Consider the following 26137-nt stretch of genomic DNA (forward strand, 5'->3'; position numbering starts at 1 on the left):
TAAATATATCCTTAGAAATGTTGCTTTAGAAAAAAATTCACATTTTACACATCAATCTATTTTAGCCCTTTAAGGCATTCTTTTATGCATCTTGCTGATCACGAAGGAATATAAAGGATTAGATGAGCTGTTGCTGTTCTTTAATTTTACTGACTTAGATTCGTGCATTATGACTAAATCCTGAGGCAGATGGGTTTGCAAGTATTGAAGAAATTCCTAATTAACCACCAGTATGAAATTATGCATGTTGTAAAAAAAATTATTAAAAACTTTGCAATGCAAAAAAAAAAAAAAATTCCCCTTTCTGCTCGCCCACAGGACATTTTAGTTGCAACCTCTCAATCAGGAAATGTAACTTCACTCAGTTTCATAAAACAACCAAGGGAACAATACAATAATGCATGTTCATTTGTGTGGAATGCCCAAGCTAATTCAGCAGCTGCTATTTCCAAATGAACATTCCTGTCTTTTTGGGAAGATGAAAACACTCTTAACTGATTCGAAAGCACTTGCTTTATCCCTTCCCAGACCTGTGGGATTCAGTCTCCATGTGTTTTCACATCCCCTCCTCCCACCATGCCCAACCCCCAAATTCTTTTCTGCATATTGTGCAGTATACTATGTTTGGATTAGGTACTGCCCTGATCCAGTAGTACGTGTTCTTGCATCTGTCATTAAACTAACATAGCCGTTTAGTCTTCTTTTTTGGTACTGTCTGGGTCATGCTGGTGCTAACATTGTACTCACTCTAATTTTCATTACCTGAACTCTTAGAAATCATGGTCACAATATCCACAAAGCTAAAAATTAAACTAGCACTATCTTTATACAAAGCACAATAGTTAATTGGACTGTTAACACAATCACAACCACAACCACAATGTAAGTTGCTCTTAAAGAATGCTACAATGATTACATTATTGTGAACCAAAATCTCGTCAATAACAGTGTCAACAGAAGGCAGACTATCTCCATATTCATTTGTCACTAAAAACTGTGTTGTCTTCAGCCTCCTTTTAGGGGGCCATTACATGGGTTCGTATCTTACCCCCTCCCACAATCTTTGGCATTAATTGCTGAAAAGTAGGATTTTTGTCACTCAGGAGGAGTTTTTTGGAGCAATGAGACTTCCAGGGACAGTTCCAATGGTATGGTTGGTTGGTCACCAAAAATAAAGTTCATTACTCTCCTATTTTCATGAGTAAGAGCCATCTCATATTTTCAGATCTGCTATTTTGTGATCTAGACTTAGAGAAGTGTAGCCTAAGGTAAATAAAATAAAAATGGTTAACCTGATTTTTCTGGAAGTAGTTTTCCTGAAGGTTTTGTTTGGATAAATCTGGCTTACCTCGAACTTTGCAGTATTTGGTACAGCCATTCCACAGTTCCTTTCTTTACCTAAAGGAACAGTTCTGTGACTAGTTGGCAAGTCAAGGTCAGCTATTCCTAATGATTTAGCTGCACTGGCTTTTGCTATTTCTATTAGTTCAATTCTATCTACAAAGGACAAAAACAAACACTCATTAATTCTATACCATATCCAAAAAAAGGCTAAGAATGACAAAATAAGCATTCACTTTATTAGAACAGCATATAAAGATGTTCACTTCTGTTTACAAAATATCTGATAATCATGCTAATGCCAGTAAATGCAAAAAAGGGTGGAGACAGAAAACATAAGAGAAAGTTAATACTATTCCTCAGTCATTAGTTAACTTACAAAAAGCTGAGCCGATCTGTTAAATGCCGCTCAGAGCAGGTAAACTAACGTTAAGTCATTAAGACACTAAAAAGGTTCTACGAAGAACTGTCTGCATTAGATTTCTCCATCCTGAGCCATTTAAGTCACAATTATCCTCTAATCTTGAGGGGTAAGAATGATGTCCATTTAAAAAAAGGTATGGATTTTATCGTATAGTCTGGTCGTCTAATCAGTTAATAACCCTCACAAAAACAAAACTACCCAGATTTCACGCATCAAAGGAAATCAAATAAATTAAATAATACAACCGTGGTTCCCTAGCTTACTCATGTACTGTCGCTTCATACGTAAAAAGAGTCGAATTTGTGTCTCTCTTAACAAACGACCCACCTACCCTTTTTACAAAATGGGTTCTGCTCTGCGATCTCTTCTTCCTGGAACTCTTCAACTGCTGTGTTCTTTCAGACACACCGTAGATTAAAAGGCGTCGTACTGTCCCCCGCCCGACCCCGGCGATCACGTAGTCCTTTTTGTATTGCGACCTTCCCCGAAAGCAGGACCTACTGCAGGGACTCATCTCAACTGGCTCAGCGAGTAAAGACCACAAGTGGCGCGTGGACTTTCTCTGGTGGCGCCTCCTGGAATGAGACTGGCTCCTGCTCCGGGCCAGCTCCGATTCCTGGACGACCACCAACTGGACAGGCTGGAACCGGACCCAGAGCTTCTGGAAGAGGAGAGCCCGGCCACAAGTCGTTCACGAAGATAAGACATAATTGCTTCCGTTTTTTGAAAAGGGTCACTTCCTCAAGACCCCAACTATCTCCTAAACATCCAATCTAACCCAGTCAATTTTCCCCGGAAGGGGTTATCTGGAAAAGTCTGAACCCATTTTAGGTTGTCACACTGGGGGATGGCACAGGCATTGAGGGGGTAGATGCCGGATATGCACATAAACATCCCATAGTGCACAGGACACTCAACTCATAAACAGAATTACCTGGCCTAAAATGTCCGTAAGTGCCTAGGTTGTGAAACCCTGCCTTAAAGCAAAGGAAAAAAATGCTCAAGTCCCAAAAGTGGATCACGGCGCAGGGATCTGGGCCGCACAGTACCCCGCGCGACCAAACGGACTTACCCTCCTCCCGGGAGTGATCCCGCCCATTCTTAAGTCGGAGCCACTACCAGTGCAGGGCCAGGCACTGAGAAAACAAATAAGACTCAAAACCGCGAACCTGGACCCACTTTTTGCACCACGAGGACAGTGGCACCTTTCTGCCTCCAACGCATGAGATAACTGCGGGACTCCACCCTTAGAAGACTTACTACCTCCTTCAAGACGCATAGAAAAGCCCAACAGACGCCTTCCCTTCAAAAGCTTAGGGCAAAGAGCGACTTCCCACAACTACCCCTCAAAGGTGTACTCAAACCATTACTTCCGCCGTCCGCAAGCGAATCAGCGTAGCGAACAGTCTCCGCAGCGGGCGCGCAGAGCACGCGCAAAGACGTTAGTGCGGTGGGCGTGGCTCCTCCTGGCGGGCGTGGCTCCCTGTGGTCCTGCCGCTGCCCTTTCTGCTGCTTCCCCGCGCTCCTCCCTCCGTCCTCATCTCCGCATGCGCGGCCGAGCCGCCGGGGCGGGGCTGCTGCCCCATCCGGGTATCCGGCGTCCCGTAGCTGTTTTGTTTTCTTGGCTGGGTGCTGGGAAAGTGAGGCGGCTCGGCGCGGCGCCACTCCGGCTCCAAACCGAACCGACTGCACTGGCCGGGTAGGACGTAAGTGCCAGGCGGGAGTGGGGAAGGGGAAGAACCGCTGCAGGCGGGACCAGGCTCGGGCCCGGGACTGTCTGCCCGCTGATGCTGGCAGTTTCCTGCATCTCTGGTCGTTGTCTCCTCCTCTGGGAAGCTGCGGGCTTGGGCTGTGACTTGCTGTAGCCTTCCTGGCCACTTCCCTTGCCCGGGGTCCGGCCGGCGGCGGGAGAGGGCGACCGCGCCCCTTCCTGGGCAGCCATTGGATCCCGGAAAATCACCTTGTCATCCCTTTAGAGCTGGAGAAACAGACCCGTAGAGGGATGTAACCCGGCTGGTTCACACGACGTGGGTGGCCGACCTGGAACTAGCTCCCTGATCTTCCCAGTCCTCTCGAGACTTAAACGCCCCCCGAGACTGGAGGGCGGAGTTTGGGCATATATGTACCGGCAATAAGCCGAAAAAACATGGGTTCGGGGCGGGGTCTTGAGATGAATCGAAAATAAAACCTGCTGGATTGCTTTTTATCCCAGGAAAGAATAAAACGAGTGAATTTTCAAAATTGGACTTGTCTCAAAGGCATATTAGTACTGGTTATAAGCACAGTTCTTCATATTTAATTTTTCAAAGGGATGTTACAATTGGATTCATTGCTTTTTTTGGGGTATCATGTTTTGGACAACCATGATTGCTGGCTCCAGAGTTGCTTAATGGAGCGGTTCAGATTTGCTGTGGGAGTTTGGGTGTTTCTTGCTTATTAGCAAGTTATACGTAATTCACTTGCTACTCTGAAATAGAGATGATAAAGATGTATCTCAGGCCAGGTCTGCACAGTTCAGCTCCGAAGAATGTTTTATGTAATTTGTTAAAGACAGTTTAGGTCAGCCATGGTAATTTATCTATGGTCATAATTCACTTAGCAGTGAAGTTTTTTGGTCTGAATTAGTATTGTTTTATGCTTCTGGTTGGAAAACATATATTAGAATCAGAGCTACAGATATTCAAATTAAATGGGTGGTCTTTATATAGAAGTGACTCCAAAGAGCAGGCTTGGGAAAGGAAAAAATAATGAAGTGAAAGGAAGTGCAGTATTTAATTTGCAGAACGTGGAATGTGAAGTAGCACACATTCTCTGATAAAATGTGTAAATTCCTAAGAAATGTTTTTCATTTGAGCACATGCTTTAATTCAGAGCCAAAGATTATCATGTCTCCACTATGTTAGTGCTACTGAACTATAAATATCAAACTCATATAATATGTAAATGAGTCCAGATTTTGTTTTCCAAAGTGGTAAAGTGGAAATTCATCAAAAGCTAAGTCAAATATTTTGAAGAGATATATGTAGTCAAAATAAAGTACTTGCAACCTCATTTTTATTAAATTATTCCTGAGCTGGTAATTGTTTTCTAAGAACAGAAGTTTGAAGTAAGTAAAAAGAAGTACTTTATTTAGTTGGTTATTTTATTTGTTTTTTAAGTGACCTGAAAAAATGTCTGGATTTCTAGAAGGCTTGAGATGCTCAGAATGCATTGATTGGGGGGAAAAGCGCAATACTATTGCTTCCATTGCTGCTGGTGTTCTGGTAAGTGTCATTGATAAATTGGGCCCTCATTATTTTGGTGTTTTTATGTGTTTTGAATTTTGTATGGTTTTTTAAAATACATACTATTTATTTTGTTTTTGGTAACTGAATTTAATAGTTGATTTTTTAATAAAGGAGTTCAGTTATTTCATTCTTTAATTGCATGTTATAAATGGTATAATAAGACAGTATATTTTATACATTTACTCATTGTATGGACTATGCCTCTTATTTATTTTATTTATTTTTTTTGAGAGGGCATCTCTCATAGTTATTGATCAAATGGTTGTTAACAACAATAAAATTCTGTATAGGGGATTCAATGCACAATCATTAGTCAACCCCAAGCCTAATTCTCAACAGTCTCCAATCTTCTGAAGCATAATGAACAAGTTCTTACATGGAGAACAAGTTCTTACATAGTGAATAAGTTCTTAATGGTGAACAGTGCAAGGGCAGTCATATCACAGAAACGTTCAGTTTTGATCACACATCATGAACTATAAACAAGTCAGATATTATTTGTTTGATTTTTATGCTTGATTTATATGTGAATCCCACATTTCTCCCTTATTATTATTATTATTATTTTTAAATAAAATGCTGAAGTGGTAGGTAGATGCAAGATAAAGGTAGAAAACATAGTTTAGTGCTGTTAAGAGGGCAAATGTAGATGATCAGGTGTGTGCCTATAGACTAAGTATTAGTCCGAGCTAGACAAGGGCAACAAAACATCCACGGATGCAGAAGATTTCTCTCAAAACAGGGGGGGTGAGGTTCTAAGCCTCACCTCTGTAGATCCCCAATTTCTCAACTAAAGGCCCCCCTGCGACTGTGCCTGTCTTAGGTTGTTCCTCCCTTGAGGAATCTTACCCGTCTCTGGCTAACCAGTCATCTTCCGGGGCCATACAGGGAAATGTAAAGTTGGTAAGTGAGAGAGAAGCAATATTCTTTGAAAAGGTTAGCTTTTTACTTCTTTGCAGATTTATGCCCTGTGGCTTCTATGCTCAGCATTTGTCTTGAGGTAACTTTACCACTTGGAAGAATTATGATACTCGGTAATTTTCGATATGAGGCACGAATTCTACTAAAGGGTTGTAATTAGGAAGGACGAAGAAAAGCTATAGAAGTAGCAGACGGAAGAAAACATGGGAAGATTGATTATTTCGTTGACATATCTTCTTGTAGAGTAACATAAGCATGTATAGGTTTTAACAAACTACTAATTAAATTGCGTACACACATTAACATAATAGGAATACAGCTACATAACAAAAGCAGACCTACAATTACCAGCCATACCCAGTGAAACCAAGAAAACCAGTTAGGTACCTTAGGCATTTGTGAAAACTTATCAGTGATATGATGGATATTGTCTAACTGAATTTGAATAGTTTGAGAAAAATCAGACAAATTAAAACAACACATTCCTGGGAACCGTTCACATCCCATAAGTTCTTTTAACAGTAGATAGTCTATAGTCGCACGATTTTGGAGCACTGCAACTTGCACTTCTAATTCTTGGTTGACTTCCGACAGTATAGATCCAGTCAAATTTGTTGTTTTACTGTATGCACAGGCCAGCTTAGATATCTCCTTCATTCGAATGGCAAGTCCAGGAACCGGTGGGATGAATGCAGCTACAACTGCAACAGTGCCAGGATCTTTGTTGAAGTTTTTTGATGATCATCTTCTGGAATGACTCTTCCAGAGGATGTTGATGTTGGAAGTTCTTCATATCGTATCTTAATTCGTTTTCTGGTTAGCCAAATTAGGCTTTGATCCTCTGTATAAACACAAACAAACCCTTTGCCCACACTTTGATATGACCTTTATACCATTGTGAAGAACCTATTGGAGATCACCACACAGGAACTGCTTTTTTCTTTTTTTTAAGAGAAAGGAATATTATCAGAAAAATGTACTTCCATAGCTGATCATCTGACACCCTTTAAAAGATCAAAATTGAGGATATGTAAAGCATGCATTAATCATTGATTTGCAGTTAGTTTTATCCTATCAGGGAGTAATCCCCCTTTTTTTTTTTGTTATCATTAATCTACAATTACATGAAGAATATTATGTTTACTAGGCTCTCTCCTACACCAAGTCCCCCCCACAAACCCCATTACAGTCACTGTCCATCAGCATAGCAAAATGTTGTAGAATCACTACTTGCCTTCTCTGTGTTGCACAGCCCTCCCCTTTCTCCCACCCCACACATTATGCATGCTAATCATAATACCCCCTTTCTTTCCCCCCCACCTTATCCCTCCCTACCCACCCATCCTCCCCAGTCCCTTTCCCTTTGGTACCTGTTAGTTCATTCTTGGGTTCTGTGATTCTGCTGCTGTTTTGTTCCTTCAGTTTTTCCTTTGTTCTTATACTCCACAGATGAGTGAAATCATTTGGTATTTGTCTTTCTCCGCTTGGCTTATTTCACTGAGCATAATACCCTCTAGCTCCATCCATGTTGTTGCAAATGGTAGGATTTGTTTTCTTCTTATGGCTGAATAATATTCCATTGTGTATATGTACCACATCTTCTTTATCCATTCATCTACTGATGGACACTTAGGTTGCTTCCAATTCTTGGCTATTGTAAATAGTGCTGCAATAAACATAGCGGTGCATCTGTCTTTTTCAAACTGGAGTGCTGCATTCTTAGGGTAAATTCCTAGGAGTGGAATTCCTGGGTCAAATGGTAAGTCTATTTTGAGCATTTTGAGGAACCTCCATACTGCTTTCCACAATGGTTGAACTAATTTACATTCCCACCAGCAGTGTAGGAGGGGTTCCCCTTTCTCCACAACCTTGCCAACATTTGTTGTTGTTTGTCTTTTGGATGGTAGCCATCCTTACTGGTGTGAGGTGATATCTCATTGTGGTTTTAATTTGCATTTCTTTGATAACCAGCGATGTGGAGCATCTTTTCATGTGTCTGTTGGTCATCTGAATTTCTTTTTTGGAGAACTGTCTGTTCAGTTCCTCTTCCCATTTTTTAACTGGATTATTTGTTTTTTGTTTGTTGAGGTGTGTGAGCTCTTAATATATTTTGGATGTCAAGCCTTTATTGGATCTGTCATTTACAAATATATTCTCCCATACTGTAGGGTACCTTTTTGTTCTATTGATGGTGTCTTTTGCTGTACAGAAGCTTTTCAGCTTAATATAGTCCCAGTTGTTCATTTTTGCTTTTGTTTTCCTTGCCCGGGGAGATATGTTCAAGAAGAGGTCACTCATGTTTATGTCTAAGAGATTTTTGCCTATGTTTTTTTCTAAGAGTTTTATTGTTTCATGACTTACATTCAGGTCTTTGATCCATTTCGAATTTACTTTTGTATATGGGGTTAGACAATGGTCCAGTTTCATTCTCTTACATGTAGCTGTCCAGTTTTGCCAGCACCATCTGTTGAAGAGACTGTCATTTCCCCATTGTATGTCCATGGCTACTTCATCAAATATTAATTGACCATATATGTTTGGGTTAATGTTTGGAGTCTCTATTCTGTTCCACTGGTCTGTGGCTCTGTTCTTGTGCCAGTACCAAATTGTCTTGATTACTATGGCTTTGTAGTAGAGCTTGAAGTTGGGGAGTGAGATCCTCCCCACTTTATTCTTCTTTCTCAGGATTGCTTTGGCTATTCTGGGTCTTTGGTGTTTCCATATGAATTTTTGAACTATTTGTTCCAGTTCGTTGAAGAATGTTCCTGGTAATTTGATAGGGATTGCATCAAATCTGTATATTGCTTTGGGCAGGATGGCCATTTTGACAATATTAATTCTTCCTAGCCAAGAACATGGGATGAGTTTCCATTTGTTAGTGTCCTCTTTAATTTCTCTTACGAGTGTCTTGTAGTTTTCAGGTTATAGGTCTTTCACTTCTTTGGTTAGGTTTATTCCTAGGTATTTTATTGTTTTTGATGCAATTGTGAATGGAGTTGTTTTCCTGATTTCTCTTTCTATTGGTTCATTGTTAGTGTATAGGAAAGCCACAGATTTCTGTGTGTGAATTTTGTATCCTGCAACTTTGCTGTATTCCGATATCAGTTCTAGTAGTTTTGGAGTGGAGTCTTTAGGGTTTTTTATGTACAATATAATGTCATCTGCAAATAGTGACAGTTTAACTTCTTATTTACCAATCTGGATTCCTTGTATTTCTTTGTTTTGTCTAATTGCCGTGGCTAGGACCTCCAGTACTATGTTGAATAACAGTGGGGAGAGTGGGCATCCCTGTCTTGTTCCCGATCTCAGGAAAAGTGTTCAGCTTCTTGCTGTTCAGTGTGATGTTGGCTGTGGGTTTGTCATATATGGCCTTTATTATGTTGAGGTACTTGCCCTCTATACCCATTTTGCTGAGAGTTTTTATCATGAATGGATGTTGAATTTTGTCAAATGCTTTTTCAGCATCTATGGAGATGATCACATGTTTTTTGTCTTTCTTTTTGTTGATGTGGTTGATGATGTTGATGGATTTTCGAATGTTGTACCATCCTTGCATCTCTGGGATGAATCCCAGTTGGTCATGGTGTATGATCCTTTTGATGTATTTTTGAATTCGGTTTGCTAATATTTTATTGAGTATTTTTGCATCTACATTCATCAGGGATATTGGTCTCTAATTTTCTTTTTTGTTGGGGTCTTTGCCTGGTTTTGGTATTAAGGTGATGTTGGCTCCATAGAATGAGTTTGGAAGTATTCCCTCCTCTTCTGTTTTTTGGAAAACTTTAAGGAGAATGGGTACTATATCTTCTCTGTGTGTCTGATAAAATTCCGAGGTAAATCCATCTGACCCGGGGGTTTTGTTCTTGGGTAGTTTTTTGATTACCGTTTCAATTTCTTTGCTCGTAATTGGTTTGTTTAACTTTTGTGTTTCTTCCTTGGTCAGTCTTGGAAGGTTGTATTTTTCTAAGAAGTTGTCCATTTCTTCTAGGTTTTCCAGCTTGTTAGCATATAGGTTTTCATAGTAGTCTTTCATAATTCTTTGTATTTCTGTGGAGTCTGTCATGATTTTTCCATTCTCATTTCTGATTCTGTTGATGTGTGTTGATTCTCTTTTTCTCTTAGTAAGTTTGGCTAGAGTATGCCTCTTCTTAATGAGTACATTAAGTTACCAGAAAGTGTTTAAGAAACAATCAGGTCAAAACCAGTGAAAAAATATGATTGCGTTACTCCGTAATCCAGACCTAACTTTCTTCTCAATCTCATTTTTAAAAAAGGAAGCCCAGGAAATTCATTAAAATGAATAATTTTAATTGAATTTTCATTTAAATGAGAAACTCAGTAAAACAAGTTTAAAAGTAACTTACAGCACAAAATTCTCATTTATATTGCAAAATCCTCAAGGCATCTGGTGCTTGTGTTCTATGCTTTTATGTTGTCATATGCTCTAAAGAGTGAATTTTAAGTAAACTAAGAAAAATTTAAGTATCTCCTCTGCCTAGTCTCTGGCACTTATAGTCCATATGAAAAATAATCCTATAGTTTTCTAAATAAAGGTAATGCAAAATATAAAACTACTCTAGAAATTCTCTTCTATACAAACATTAAAAATTGCTTTAAATTTTAGTCTGTGATAAAAATATCTCGAATTCATTTAGCTGAGGGTAAAAAAAAAGTGAAAGAGTACTTGTGCTAAACAGTAAAAATGTCATTAGTAGAGTGTGTATCTGTCTATAATCTGATATAAATAATTTGATTAGCCTAAAATTGTTAATTTTCAATAACTGTCAGAAGATGGCAGGTCCCAGAAGCAACTGGGTCAGGCTTGGGAGTGGGGGTAGAGAGAGACTTAGTTTCAAAATGTTCTAAGTTACTTGTCAGAATTTTGTTAATAGCTTATTCTAACTTTGTGCTCAGATGATAAAAGTATTTATGCCATTTTAATGTTTTTTTTCATTATGAATTTGCTCTTGATAATAACAAGAACCAAATTCAATTAAGATGAATCGTAATTTGGTGTTTAATTTAGCATCACACTTGAAACCATCTGTAGATTGCACCGTAATTCATCAAAAGGAAAAGCAGAACTGCAGAGCCATTACTTATTCACACCTCCAAGAGGATAACTAAAACTCTGTTAATAATTATTCCCCATATTATTTTGAATAATTTTTTTCATTCTCAGTAGTATCTTTCTGGAGGCTTATAACAGATCAGCAATAGGCCACTCCTGCCAATTGCAATTGGAAACACTTATTTCCTTTCTCCTGCCATGAGATACTGCAACTTATTTCTAGTTCACAAAATTAGATTACAGACATTATTGTGACAATGTAAAACAATAATTGCAAAATTAATTGAAGTAGACGTAAGACAGGCATTCATGTTACTATTCACTGCTGTCAGATATAAGGGTAACATATTTAATCAGATATTAAGCCATGTGCAAATTATATGCAAGAAACTGCTGGAAATTTTAAGAAAATTTTGAAATTGATAAGAAGAGATCTCTTAGATGCCTTGCTTTCTTTTTAGCCAGTAAAATATGAAATACAGTAATTTCTCATTGGTATCACCTTTTTTTGGTTTTAGTTTTTTACAGGCTGGTGGATTATCATAGATGCAGCTGTTATTTATCCCACTATGGAAGAGTTCAACCACTCATACCACGCCTGTGGTGTCATAGCAACCATAGCCTTCCTAATGTAAGTGACACTACCTACATAGTCACAAAATAAAAATGCTTTATGTATAGTTGAGCAGAGTTAAATTTTCCATGTTATCAAATTAATGTATCGAACATGGTTTAAATGTCAAATTTTAGTAAAGGATTTATAAGGAAAAGCAGCAGGCCTCTCTTCCATTCCTCTCTTCCTTTCCTCTTTCCACTTTTCCTCTCCCACTTCTACCTCCCAGCTTCTCTCAGCCATCCTCCTATTTCTATACTGCCAATGTTCAAACTTTACTTTGAAGTCAGAAACCGTGTCCTTTGTCTAGGGGTAGTTCATTCAGTGATCCAACAAATGTTCATGAAACTTTTATATTCCCAGGTTCTGCTCTAGGTATAGGAAATAGAGTTGCGAATAAAACAGAAAGAAATGCATGCCCTTATGGAATTCAGAGTCAAATGAGTGTGGGAGATGCTAACCAAAGAGAAGTAAATTAAATATGTAGTGTGTTACATAATGGTAAGTGCTACAGAGAAAAAGCAAAGAAGGGAGATAGAAGATAACGGAGGCAGAGGGGGTGGATAGAAATCTTAAATAGTCAAGGAAGACCTCACTAAGAAGGTGATTTTTTAGTAAAGACTTAAAAAAATGAAGGAGCTGATTACAGGGATATATAAGAGAGGATTGTTCCAGATCTCTGGAACAGCAGGTACTAAGGCTCTATGGCAAGGAGACTAGCGTGGCTAGAGTAAAGGATCAAGGTCATAAAAGGCAGGGAGACTGAGGAACTGTTGCAGACAGTTTAGCAGACTAAAGAATCATAAGAGTACCTCACAATTCTGGACAGGATCCTTTTGCTATAAAGAGCATTATTGGAATAACTGGGGAACGTGCATGAGGTCTGAAGATTAGCTGGTGGTAATAGATCATTGTTAATTTCCTGATTTTGGTGGTTGTATTGTAGCTTTGTAAAGCTGTCTTATTTGTAGGAAAACAAATTCCTGGGGCTATGGGGTATTGCTTTAGTAACTTCCGAATGTTTCAGGAAAAAAATTTATTTGAACTATACTTGAAATATTTCTGTAGGTTTGAGATTATATATAAAGTTAGTAATGCCAGAGAACAGAGATTATTCATTTCAGAGTGTTCCTAATAGTTAGAGATTGACCAGGCAGGGTCATGGCTGTTTGACAGAGGGCTATGAAGTTTTTCCAGATGGGTCAGCAAGTAAAAGCCAAGAGTGAAGAACCACTAACCTAAGAACATCTGCATTTTTAAAAAATGTGAAGCTTGTTTTAAAATATATTTATTTTATGTACCAAATGATTTAGTTAATATAAAGATCACTGGAAATAATTGAGTATTTTGATCATTCTAAAATGTCATTATTGTAAAAAAAATTAGGGTTCATGTAGTCAACACATTTATTGAGCATCTATTATGTGCCAAACCCCCTGGTAGGGTTGAAATAAGAAACAAGATAGACACAGCTCCTTCCCTCACAAAGCTTCCATTCAGTGGATATATATGTAATGTATATAATGTTTTGTAACTTTGTAACTTGATATATTGTGAACATTTTTCCATGAGGTTTGAATTTTTGAAAGGATACTTCTAAAGAAAGTAAGACCATCTTAGAGTGGTACTGTATGGAAGTCAGCAAAAGACTAGTTATGTTTGGAACATGTATTAGGGATTGAAAAAACAAGATTTTACCACCTGAATCTCTTTGATAACATCTTTAGGACAAAGAAAGATAATTTTGCTTGAAATACAATTATTTCTTCAAACATCAGACATTAGTACAAAATTATTACAGAAAAATCATTCCAAAGCCAATTTTAAGTAATTTTTGGGTTGTCTAGGGTCCATTTTTTTCTCTGCCATTGCCATGTATGATTACATGTTAAACTAGATAGGACCAAGCTAAAGATTGTTCCATTTTAGCCAGACAAAATGTTGAGAATTTTCCTCTCAAATTTTAGCAAGCATCAGAATTACCTGAAGGACTTGTTAAAATTCAGATTGCATGGCCCCATGCCTAGGGTTTCTGCTTCAATAAGTTTGGGGTGGGGTCAAGGAATTTTCTTCCTAATGAGTTCCCAGGTAATGCCGCTTCTGCTGGTCCAGGGACAGTAACCCCTGCTCTAGAGGTTGTGTGGTTGAAGGAACTTGCTTGAGTTCACGTGAACCCATTACTCAAGACTCATGAGACCTAACCTTTAATTTGAGGCACTCTAGCTTATTGTATCTGGTAATTTGATGTCATGGGTAGTTTCCTCTTGGAGTTGGAGACCCTGATTTCTTGTTGTTGTTGTTTTTTATTCCTATAGGATTAATGCAGTATCCAATGGACAAGTCCGAGGTGATAGTTACAGTGAAGGGTGCCTGGGTCAAACAGGTAAATAAATAGGTGCAAACAATATCTTAAAATGAGAATTATACATGGAAGCGTCACTTGTCTAACTCCTTCAGGTCAGGGATAACAAGTAGGTATATCTAGATCATAAGGTAAAAGTTATATTTGTTTAAAGTTGGCTTTATAGTACAGAATATGCAGTTTTGAGTATATAACCCTATGTAATATATGTATATATAAACATAAAGAACAGTATATAATTATATATGTGCAAAATTGAACTTATACTACTCTAAGTTCTACCATATAAATTATTTTCTTCCCTTTTTTGCCAACCTTATTTGATTGAATTAGCATTTTGAAATAGTTCAGAATCTTAAGTTCTTGTGTGTGTGTTAAAATACACAACATAAAATTTACCATCTTAATCATTTTTAGAGTGTATAGTTCGGTGATCATAAGTATATTCACATCATTGTGCATCTAACCTCCAGAACTCTCTTTGTCTTGCAAGCCTGAGTAGAGTAATAGATTTTAGTGCTAAGGCTCATGCAGGCCCTTCCTTCTTAACTGAGGAACTCGAGTCCCCTGGACTCCATGGCCAAGTACCTGAGGTAGGCAGAATACAGGATACATACAGCACAGCTTCCTAGAGTCAGTTTACCCAAAGATTGGAGGGAACAAATAGTTATTAAGCAATTTAAGTGGTAAACTTAAAATATTATATCCATACACAAACCCAGATATAGGCAAATTTAAGTGACTTTTTTTTTTTTTCTTTTTTAATGAAGCAGGAGAAACTGCAGTAGTCAGCTTTGGTCTATACTTTCTGATTCTTCCTTGGTTCACTCTCTTCATAGATTAACTTTAGTAGAAGAAATACAGAAACACTGATCCCCCATAACCTTGTAAACGCTAAACAAATAGATGAATGTTAGCTGTTCATGTTGATAATAATAAACCAGTAATAGAGTTAGGATTAGAATATGGCCATCTCAAAATAAAATTTGTTAGCCCAGCTTTGGGGGCCCAGAGATGGTTGATTTTTCTTAATATACTATCTATGAATAATAGCTTATTAGTTCACAACTATTGTTTTATGTTTTGGATATGAAATCAGAAGTTTATAGCATTCTACTTGCTCTGCTTTATTGAACACAGCAGTGTTTTTAATGTATTCGAGCTAATTAAACTCATCTCTGAATTTTAGACAGTTTAATGACTGTTTCATAGCAAATCTTCATAAATATTACATAAATGTGATTTAAAATTTGTCTTCCTCTGTTCACATAATTTTAATGCAGCTCTCCTAAGTGGCAGGCATGATAAATTTGAATTTATTTTGCTGCCTGACTTCCCTGACAGTGAAATATGGTAGTCTTTGGATTCATTTATTACTGAGTATGGATTTTTTGTTAATGTACCTGTGTTGTTCTTTGTAAGTTCTCTTGGAGGACTTTGAATTTTGTAATATGATTTCTAAAACTATATGGAGATTGAACCTCTCAAGATGGTGAAACATATTTTGTGAGATTTTTATAGAATGGTTGAGGAGAGTTCTCAGGATACATACTTAGGAAGAGTAAATATAGCTGCTTAGAATATCCAGACCAGCCAACAAGAAAAGGCCAATGTCTGCACTGATGAAAGGTATTTAGTGTGTCTTAACAAGCACTCTTATTTTAGACTTTTAATGGTAACTACACATTTTTTTCTGTTTGGCTTTTGTTTTCTTTTTAAAAAGTTAACTGACTGCTGCCATATGTAAAACAATTCTGGTAAATATTATCTCTTTTAAGGTGCTCGCATTTGGCTGTTAATTGGTTTCATGTTGGCCTTTGGATCTCTGATTGCATCGATGTGGATTCTCTTTGGAGGTTATGTTGCTAAAGGTAAGAGAAAACACAATTTACATTTTACTTCAATGGAATACTGAAATTGTGCATTAAATCTAGTGATTTTAAAGTAAAACTTTTTTCATATAGACGAGCCAACTACTAGCAGTGCATTCATGCCTGGGAATTCATCTCACCCTATCAGTATTTTGTTTTGTTTGATATGTTTTCGGTATTTCTTTCTTCTGTGTTTTTTCTTCTCATCTAGAGCCTGGAAGTAATGGGACACAACTCCAAACCTTGCTTCTGTTTGGCTTCTAAAAAACCTCAAAGGCAGAATATTTATGTACTCTAGCTGCCAAATTTTGACTTGCTGAATAATACCTATGCAGAGCTTTAACATCCTAGAATTTAAATGTATTGAGCTAAGCCTCCCTGGTAATATGACATTATCTCCTTTTAAATAGAAAAGTTAAATAATACTTAATGTGCATCTGCTGTGTAAGGCCAATTCAAGGCAAGCTCAGGAAAAGGCCTGCTCTTAGATCCCTAGCTGAAATTTCACATTGAGGGACTCTAGAAAAATACGAAAACCACTTGATATTCCAGGTAAAATTGAGTTTGCTTATCATCGTAAAAATACAACATTAATGATCTGTACAAACTGGACCAGCAGAGATCTAATCTAGCTCATACTTTAATCTTTTACTTCTTTGAATAAAATGTAATCCTTGGATTAAAATTAAAATCATGGATATCCTGGATTTGTATTAAAATCGTTTAAACCTTATGTAGACAGGAATGATAGGCATTTAAAAATATTTACGTTTTTCTTCTGTTTATATAATTTATTATTAAAACCACATTACCAAAAACATAGTAGAAAAGAAAGAAAAGGAAACTATAATAATCTTACCACTCATAAATATTCTTTAAATATTTCCTTTGATCTCTTATTTATGTTTTTATGTTACAACCATAGTATAAATAAAATTTTGAATCCAGCTTTTTGCAATAACATGATGTCATAAGTAGGTCTCTTGCTGCCACAAAATCAGTATCACCATCATATTTTAAAACAAAAGTTACTTTTTTTATCCCATGAATTACATAATACTTGCCCATTGTTGAATGCTGAGAATATAAGAGAGCTCAAAGAAGAAAATAAAATTACTGATAATTCTACTTTCCCAGGTACAACTATTAATACAGAGCATCTCATCTCACTTAGAGTCAAAAATTCAAGGCCCTCACCATGACTGCAAGGGCTCTTTGTAGAACTGTGTTCATCTCATAGAATTTTAAATTATTTTCCTAAAGGCTTCTGGAGCCAGGTTCTGCTTTGAGAACTATTAGCAGCAGATCTGTAATTTTATAAAGTTGCTTTTCTATAGAATCTTTGTGAACCATTCTAGTGTTAATAGTTACGACTGATGAGGAATATTAACGTGGAATGTTTAATGTGGCCTTGTAGTAGTAAGGACCTAACCAGTTGCTATGGTAATCAGATTAATTTAAAACTATTCTGAGAAAAAGTTGACAATTCATCTATTCATCCATCATGCCTGGGTCTGTCAGTCAGTGAATAATCATTGACAACTCCCATAGTAGAAATTTATGAGAATTTCAACCTCAGTCTGGGATAAAATTGTAGCAAAATGTTCCTCTGGCAGTTTTGCCTATCGTAGCTAAGGGCTACCCTATCCTGCAGATATCTCGGCCAAAGTCGCTGGGTGGTTAAGGCCTGTCAGAGGTGTCCTCTCTTTTTGTCTCACATCCCACATCCAAACCATCAGTACGAGTCCTGTTGGCATTGCTGTTAAAATATTACCAGAACCCCACCACTTCTTACTGTCTCCATTGCTACCACCCTGGTTCAGTCCACTACAGTCTTTTGCTGATTTCCTCCTCACGAATTCCTTATACTCCCCTTGCCTCCTTTGTCTGCTATCAGCACCACAGCCAGAGGAATCCTAATAAAATATGTCAGCTCATGTTACTTTTCTGCTCAAAACCCTCTGATGGCTTCTCATCTCATGCAGAGTAAAAAATCAAAGCCCTGGTGTTAAGTGCAAGGCGCCATCGGATCCTCACCGCCCAGCCTGCCCCCACACTTCAGCTTTTCTCTCTTTTGCCTGTGTGGCCCTTCCTCTCCTGTGGCAGCGTGCTCCCACCTCCGAGCTTTTCCTGTGGCTGTTTGGCTGCTCCTGCACGGCCCCTGCCCTTGCTTCCTGTCCTTAGGCCAGTTGTCACACAGAGCTCATGAGCTCTTACTGGCCACCTGTATAAAATGTCATCACATATACATTCCCTATACCTTTCCTGCTTTATTTTTTCTCCTTTTTATTTTCTATATTCAAGGCAAAAAAATTGGCCTATTTCATTTGCCACTGTGTCCTTAGCACATAAACAGTGCTGAACATAGTATGCACGCAGTAAACATTTGTTGAATGAAGGGAGTTCTCACTACTAAACCAATTCTAGACTCTGTCATATATGTTATGTAATTTAATAGTCCAGCTGGTAATCACAAAAAAACCAATCATTTTAGGCAGGAAAACTGGTACTCACCAGTGAATCAGAAACTAAATGTTTTGAAATCATAAACCTCTAAATATTAAAATTATTTTCACAGAAAAAGTCATAGTATACCCTGGAATCGCCGTGTTTTTCCAAAATGCCTTCATCTTTTTTGGGTAAGTTTGTTTTGCAACTTCATCCTATCTTTTTTTCCTTAAATAATACGTTCTTTATGTCATTTACTATATTTAGTTGCTTAATTTACCCTGTCCAATACGCCTTCCCCATGTTATTGTCATAAGATGCAAAGAATGAAATTGAGAGATATTTTTACTACATAAGTGGTTTGCTGCCAACCTTGGGAACATACATTCATTTCTTAAATTACCACCACCTCCCCTTTAATGAAGAACTATGATTTGTGTAGATTTAGTTACATAACACTGATGGTGTTTGATTTTAATCTGTATCTTCAACAGTTGCTTTTAATGAAAGCCTGCTTAAAACCATTTCTCCTTAAACTTTTGTTTCTGGATGCATTTTATAGTTCTTTCTATCCTTGGTGTTATTAGAATTTGTGCATGAGATTGGAGGTGTGAAAAGAAAGCCCTAACTTCATTTTCTATCTTTCAGATGCAATGACAAATTAAATGATTACTAAAAACCTTCATACCTTTATCAAGAATCTTCTCTAATGTTCATTCTTTCCTGGACACTAAGGGTTTGCCCTTTCCCCTACCCTAGCCTCCACCCCATCCCACCTGATTCCCTTCCTGCCAAACTTCTTTTTATCCTGTGCATCAGGAGTTCTTAACCTCCGTTCCAGGGATAGGTTTCTGAAGATGGGGAGCCACTAGACGTTTCCATATGCAGGAGACTGGTGTTTCTGCTTGTTTCTAGGAGGAGAGTCTGTGGCTTTCATCAGGTTTTCTAAGAAGTTCCTAATCCAAAAAGCGTTTAAAAACTGCTGTATATTCAGGACGGTCTGTTCTAGAACTTTCCTTTCTCCTTTACCACCTACAAAAAGAAGCCCCATATCTACTTGCCCACTCGTGAAATGCTAATAGTTGTCCTTCAGTAATAGTCAGCCGTTGGTATTCAAACTTACTCCATTCCACCACCAGGCATTTTTGGTGGCATTTTTTGTAATTTTAAAAAATCAGTTTGGAAATAAGAAAGATGTGAACTTAGATGTGGCAAGACATGCAACTTCTTTGGGTCATACTTTGTGTCCTGAGCTAGTGGAGAAAACCCAGAGTTTCATGCAGAAAATAATAATGACCAAAGTTTATTGAACAGTTATCATGTGCAAAGCTCCATTCACATGTATGCTTTCAGATAATACCCATAACAGTTCTGAAGGTGGCCCCATTATTATCCCTGTTTTATTATGTGAGAAAACAGGCACGAAAAAGGTAACTTGTTTGAGATCATGTGGCTAAAATTCAGGCCATCAGACTCAAGAGTTCAGGCTGTAGCTATATGATGTTGACGTTGGAAGTTAGAAATGAATTCAGTTGACATCTCCTCTTGATGTCTTCAACCAGTAGTTTAGCATTAGTAGTTCTATTCACCACCTCCCCATTTGTTTTTCAAAAATGTAACACTGTACTTGAAAGAAAAATACAAAGTGAGTAAACCTTACCTCCCCCAACTTACAAAATAAAATGTGAATAGGCTTGTTATTTTACAGGGTAATGTAGTGTGTGCTTATGAGAGGGACAGTGTTGACACTTAGGAGTTCTTCTCCCTTCAAGCTGCAGTGCTGAGGCTTGAGCACCTTTGCCGAAGGACCAGGCATCCGGAGCGCCCCCTCCAGAGTCTGCAGGGTTGCAGGTGCTCAAGGGAGTCAGTGCTCTACGACTTCAGCCGAAGGCAGGCAGTATCAGGGTCAGAGGCAGGGGTGAGAAAAGCTTCAGGATGGAGTGGTGGGGAGGGAATTACTGAGAACCAGCCAGGGAGGGGCAGACAGCACCCTTCTTTATTTTAATCATTTACTCTGGCAGATAAAGAATAAAGTAAATTCATGTTGTGATGCTGCTTTTGGCAGAGGTTAACTGTGGCACAGGGAGGAGGAACAGGATTGAGAGGGGAAGATTTGCAGGGAAATTCTGTCTTCCCCTGAGGGAAGAAACACATAACTTCATACAGTAGTCACCACATTTCACTAAACCTTGAAAACGGAACATTAACTTGTCATTGCCTCAAATTAGTTAAAACAAATTACTTTTATATGAAACAAGTTTGATTAATTTCTCATTTGTTACTATTGTGCGTATTAAATACAAGAATAATTAAGTTTTAAGAAAATACTATAAGCAAATTGAAATTAAATTCAGCAAATAGACACCATTATCAGAATAATTGTAGCAGATTGCCAGATACTCTAATTTACAACAGAACAGTATTCTGCAGTACCTTAGAAATTACTGTTTCAGAAACCAGAAGCAGATGTCAGTACCAAAGGTGACCATCTGACAGTGTAGGAGGGATTGGCTTTTGCCCAAGAAAATCTTCAAATTATAGTTTACATCTGTTGACTAGTATTCTGAAGTTACCATGTCTCATTTAAGCTGCAGGAGAGGGGAGGCCCCTAGTAACCAACTTCGGGTTTTCTTTTTTGTAGCAGTAGGTCTGATATTAACTGGCAGAGCAGAGAGCAAATCAATTTTGAGTTTATGAAATCCTTTGTAAAGAGAAATTAGTATATTTCCAAGAGAGGGTATAGACTACTTCCTGGTTGCATCTTTGTTTTCGCCAGGTGTTTTTACCTTCATAAAGGCCTGTGAAACCTGTTTTAAATCAGTCGGCATGGCTGCAGGCTTAACCTTAATTGAAAAATAGGAGAAAACAAATGAAGCCAGCTGAGCCACTGGAATGCCTGCTTCCATCTTCTGTTTCTCCCTCACACTTACCTCTGTCCACCACCACTGAGCCCTGTTGAACCTGCTTCTGAATTGTCTTAAGCCTGTTCTCTTTCTGTCATTTACATGGTCTCTGCTCAGTCGTCAGCACCCTTTCCTGAGCAGTTTGCATCCCTAACTGGTTCCTCCCCTGGATCCAGTTTTCCTGCATCAGTTTTCCTTCTAAAACATGCCTCTAATCCTGTCACTTCCCATCTTAAAAATTTTTCAAACCTGTCTACAGAAGAAATCAAACCACTGGCCATCCAAAATCTCTCCACAGTTCTGTTTTATTTATCCTGTGTAGTCGTTTTTGTTTTCTTGAGCCAACATCCAAAAAGCAAAAGATTTTACATAAAAATCTGACTTTGTGGCTTTTTTTTGAAAACTGGAGGATCTGACAACCCTGGACCCCCCACACCAACAATCAGCTGGAGCTGACTAGTTGTTCCTTTTAAATAGGGGCTGCGTCTCTGCATGACCCCATTTCATCCATTGCCTGAGACTGAGTACCAGTCGCCCCCTTCAGTAAAGCATACAGGCTGGCATCTGTACTCATTTAAGGCACCTAAGGCCCTTGTGGGGGTCAACTGGCGTGCCAAATCCTGGCCCCCTCCATTCCCTGTCTGCCTTATATCTCAAAGTAATCTAGATGTGTCGAACTCTTCCCTGTTCTACTTCCTCTCAGATATCTTTATATCAATGTCGATATAGATACAGATATATAGATATCTTCTTACACATATAATTGCCCTCTTGCCCTCTTAAGGTGAAGCCTTGAGGATAAGTGTAGACAGTTAAAATCCTAGGCTGTGAGTGCCGTGAGGGCAGATGCCTGGGCGTTCCCGGAGGCCCTGTGGTCTTTATTCCTCTTTGCCTTCCTCTCCTTGAAGCATCTTCTTCATCATCCCCCTAGCTCCTGGCCTGCCAACCTCCCACCCAAACTCTTCATTATCCTACAAAGTCCATCCCAAGTCACAAAGTGACTACCTTTATAACTCTTTTACTAACACATTCAATCAGAATAAATTCTGTTTTTATGCTCCCTTAACATTTGGCATATATACCTTTCCACCACCACCTCCCCACCCTGCCAGTACCACATGTTGCCAAGAATGTGAGCAACTTGAGGGCAGAGACTGTATCTTAAATTGTCTTTATAACCCTAGCATCAGACACCTATCACATTGACACTCAGAAAAGGTTTGTTGAATGAATTTGATAAAATCCAACATAAAATGGCTACATACTAACTTTTCGTTAACTTTTCGCAAATGATGTATGTCTCCAACACTCAGAAGTTAAGGATGTGGGGGAACTGGTGAAATAGCACGATTTATCTTAGAATGATAGTTTCTGTTTTGAAAATTCCATGTTTTTTTTCATACAGCTCATTAATTATTCTTGCTAGTTTCCCACCATTCTCCAAATCTCACAAACTCTTTCTTTTCCTAAACTCAGCTAGTCATGTGATGTTCTTATTTTATTCACAGAGGACTGGTTTTTAAGTTTGGCCGCACTGAAGACTTATGGCAGTGAAAACACGGGATTTCCTGCTGCAGAGCAGCCCTGCATGGGGTTTTTTTTAACTACTCACTCCCAGTCTTTTATAATGCCATTTTGTAAACTTGTTTTTGAGTGTAGTCTCAGCTTAAACTTGTGTTAATACTGAAATCATGAGAACTCCCTATTTAAACAACAGCCAAAAATAATCTGCTGTGGTATGCATTTGATTAGCTTATAAAATGTTAACGGGAAGTATTTCACATGAGTAATTTTTATTATGTTTTATCATGGTGTAATTTGTAACAATAAAAATGAATTACAGGAGAAAGTACTGATGCATCTTATATGAGTATTTGTCATACGCGAGGTCCAAAACTGCAATTAAAGTCCTCTGAAGATTTAATGCATTTATTTAAATGTGGCCTCTTCTGTTTTAAATGAAGCATAAACATTTTCTTGTTTTTGAAAACTATTCAGTGGTCAGAATTTTTTCTCACTATACTTTGTGTTTGGTTTATACAGTTTTGCCAAAAATTCTGTGAACATTTCAGTGTAAGTAACTATCAAAGCTCTCCCAAGGGGTGAGTGAATGTGTTGGAACAAATTCCTGATCCGGCCACCAGGCCTCTCAGAAGAGTCCCTTTGGTACCAGTGATTCGGCGGGAAGAGGGTGGTTGGTGACAGCTTAGCTGTGACACACGGTCCCCATGTGGGATGCTGACAGTCATTCCACATCCACCATTGAAGAAAAGAGGAAAAGGATAGAGACTAGTCATTACTCAGGTGACAAAGTCTGTGACACACGGTCCCCATGTGGGATGCTGACAGTCATTCCACATCCACCGTTGAAGAAAAGAGGAAAAGGACAGAGACTAGTCACTACTCAGGTGACAAAAGTTTTTTTGCTTTTGGTTTGATAACAAATTGGATTCCATATTTCACTGTATCTTTGCACTGGACCACCAAGCTCACGTTAGACCAGCAAGGTCGATTATACAATGTACAAACTTTAATTACTGGGCATTCTCATAGTCTGTTCCTCCCTGGAACTCTTGTTATCCCCCTGGCTCCCCACCATGGAAAATGGGATTTTTTTTTTCAATGAACTAGCAACTATGGGATGCATGTTCTTCAGAACTACAGCTTGAAATGTTTTCTTTCATTAAATATTCTACAGTTAGCCATTCACTAAACACAAAGTACCTTTTAAATGATTTCTGGTACTCTTTCCCAGTAAGCCATTATCTCCCAGTATGTATATTCGGAACATTGCCTGGTCTTCGAGACACTACCCAAAGAATGACTGTGTTGCTGCCCTCCCACAGCAAATCACTTGGGGCAAGTTTTAGAGAATTAGAGGGTATGTTGGAGGTTCAAGTCCACCTTCTCTTCTTACAGGTGAGGGAACCCAGACTGGGGAAATTTAAATGATTTCGCCAAGGTCAGGGAACTTGTTTTTTAACCTTGACACAGCGTATCTCCACAATGGACCATGACGTTTTTCCTCGCAGTTCAATTCAGAAGGTGACCAGGGAATAAGAACTACCTTATGAAAATGTTGGAATAAAAGCACGTCAGCATTACAGGACTAACTGTACGTGAGTTCTTAAGTTCTCCCAGTGTTACATGATGTAGACAAGTTAACTGGGTGGTACTCTTTATTAGCATGAGAATAGATCTAAGAATTGTCAATAAAATTGAACCAAAACCTTAATTATGTGTCCGTACCCAAGAAAATGTTGATAGCATCATCTTTAATGAAACCAAATATATTTATTCAAATCTATTATGAAATTACCACTTAAATTTTTAATCTTTTGTTTTTTAATATCAGATCTATCGCTGACCTTGTTTGTTTCGTGGTAGGAAAGGAGGCTTTGCTGTAACGAGTGTTTGTCACCCACAAAACAAGGTGGGCAGCAGTGGAGGCAAGTTGTCCTGTTTTCAAACAGACCTTGTTTTTCTTGGATGCTTTTGCTTAAAATCCAACAGCCAAATGAGGAAACTGTAAAAGCAAAACAAACATTTTTATGACAGATGAATACTTAAGCTCTTACAATTTGGATGTATTGATTCTTGTTTGATACGTTAAAACTTATGTTGACCAAAATATCGTCTCATCACAAAAGCCTTAGAGATTATTTCATCTGGAAGATGAAAGGTGAATTTTCCCCTGAAAGTCTGAATTGGAAGTGTTCTCAGGCAAATCTCATTTTGCATAGCTCTTTACATGAGTCGTTGATAAATAGTCATCGGGGTTTTGTTGAAACGCTCTCCAGTTACAGGGTACTCACTACCATATGAAGTAGCTCATTCCATTTTGCAGACAGTTCAAATTGTTAGCAATTTATTCTGCATCACCCCCTGGGCCTACGTAGATTCTTTGGAGAAGCATAGGAAAATTTTTTTTTTCTTCTACATAACAGCCGTTCAGATGTTTGGAGATTGTCCTTAAGTGTACACTGGTCTTCTGCCAGCTGGACATAACCTGTTGTTCCATGTTACACCCTGCCATGCTGCTGCATGTTGAGTGGCATGGGTCACAGCATCGTGGAACTGGAAGTCAGCGCACCTACTATTTATGGGGTGTTTTTTATGGATCAGCATGCTAACACTGCACATTATCTCCTTTAGATCCTTAAAACAACCTAGTGAGATGCTACTCTTATCACCTACATTTCAGAGCTGAGGAGACAAGCACTGAGAGAACAGAGAGCTAGAGGCAGTAGCACCCTCATCTGTCTGGCTCTGGAGCATAGAGTTTAGCCTCGTTTTACGAATGAAGAAACTGAGGCCCTGAGAAGTAAAGTGACTTGCCTGAGGGTGCCTGCCTGCCTGCTGGGGGTGAGCTAGGACTCCAGTTCAGATCTGCCTCCCAGAACAATGCTCCTCAGGGGAGGAGTCAGTTGACAGGCTCTTCATCTAGTTTCCTACATTGCTTTAAAATCCAGCTCTCCTCATTTTGGTGGAGCAAGCATTTGTTGGACCCTTACTGTGTGTCCAGAACATGTGTTTTAAATGAGTGCAGGGCTGATAGCAGTGTGACAAGGCTAGGTTTTGAGAATTTTGCATAAAACACCAGGAGGAACTCAACACATGTTTTTGTACTTGTGATGGTGTTTTTATTTCTTGGCAACAAGATCATTTAAAAGATAAACTGCAAGTACTTATCAGAAGCCAATGCATGATCTTCAGCATATTGCATTCATTTCTGAATCCATCCTACATGCTTAACCCTATCATTCTATTCAACTCTAAAGCATTTATTTTATTGCATCGTTTCTCCACTTAAACCTTTGGGAGCTTCCAGTCACCTGAAGGATGATTCTGCTGGCTCTTGCCCGCTTTTCATCCTTTCTTCACCAATTCTCTGCT

The 26137-nt window shown here is 38.5% G+C and overlaps 3 protein-coding genes across 7 annotated transcripts in view; 1 reads left to right on the plus strand and 2 right to left on the minus strand.

The window, feature by feature from the left end:
• Window positions 1-1558: 1558 nt before the first annotated feature.
• On the minus strand, window positions 1559-3201 carry LOC118927052 (uncharacterized). Its single transcript, XM_036914766.2, has 2 exons — window positions 2838-3201; window positions 1559-2426 (listed from the first exon to the last, which is right to left on the minus strand). Exons 1-2 carry the CDS (start codon window positions 3042-3044, stop codon window positions 2025-2027), a joined length of 609 nt encoding a protein of 202 aa, XP_036770661.2. The 5' UTR covers window positions 3045-3201; the 3' UTR covers window positions 1559-2024.
• A 113-nt stretch (window positions 3202-3314) lies between these two features.
• Window positions 3315-23093, plus strand: TMEM50A (transmembrane protein 50A). 2 transcript variants are annotated; one of them, XM_057499861.1, is made up of 7 exons: window positions 3315-3471; window positions 4924-5028; window positions 11563-11675; window positions 13973-14040; window positions 15798-15890; window positions 18469-18529; window positions 22750-23093. In XM_057499861.1, the coding sequence occupies exons 2-7, from the start codon at window positions 4936-4938 to the stop codon at window positions 22793-22795; spliced, it is 474 nt and encodes a 157-aa protein (XP_057355844.1). In that variant the 5' UTR covers window positions 3315-3471; window positions 4924-4935; the 3' UTR covers window positions 22796-23093. The 2 variants fall into 2 exon arrangements, with proteins under 2 accessions (XP_057355844.1, XP_057355845.1); XM_057499862.1 differs by having other exon boundaries at window positions 3321-3464.
• An 826-nt stretch (window positions 23094-23919) lies between these two features.
• RHCE (Rh blood group CcEe antigens) overlaps window positions 23920-26137 on the minus strand; it is a 33728-nt gene continuing 31510 nt past the window's right edge. For 3 of the 4 annotated variants that reach the window (XM_057499859.1, XM_036914772.2, XM_057499858.1), the window contains one exon: window positions 24584-24767. In XM_057499859.1, the coding sequence (XP_057355842.1) occupies window positions 24741-24767 (27 nt within the window). In that variant the 3' untranslated portion in view covers window positions 24584-24740. Of the gene's footprint in view, window positions 24768-26137 lie in introns of all 4 variants that reach the window. The other variant, XM_036914771.2, reaches the window with a different exon arrangement.

The sequence above is a fragment of the Manis pentadactyla genome, chromosome 4 (genome assembly GCF_030020395.1).
Source record: "Manis pentadactyla isolate mManPen7 chromosome 4, mManPen7.hap1, whole genome shotgun sequence".
NCBI lineage: Eukaryota > Metazoa > Chordata > Mammalia > Pholidota > Manidae > Manis > Manis pentadactyla.

Bases quoted from the DNA above. Each gene is read 5' to 3' on its own strand.
- LOC118927052 (XM_036914766.2), bottom strand. From the start codon at position 3,044: ATGCGTCTTGAAGGAGGTAGTAAGTCTTCTAAGGGTGGAGTCCCGCAG. The intron at 2,427-2,837 runs GTAAGTCCGTTT...CTCCTCTTCCAG, and splicing joins GGATCACTCCCGGGAGGAGG to AAGCTCTGGGTCCGGTTCCA.
- TMEM50A (XM_057499861.1), top strand. From the start codon at position 4,936: ATGTCTGGATTTCTAGAAGGCTTGAGATGCTCAGAATGCATTGATTGG. The intron at 14,041-15,797 runs GTAAATAAATAG...ATCTCTTTTAAG, and splicing joins AGGGTGCCTGGGTCAAACAG to GTGCTCGCATTTGGCTGTTA. The intron at 18,530-22,749 runs GTAAGTTTGTTT...TTTTATTCACAG, and splicing joins AATGCCTTCATCTTTTTTGG to AGGACTGGTTTTTAAGTTTG.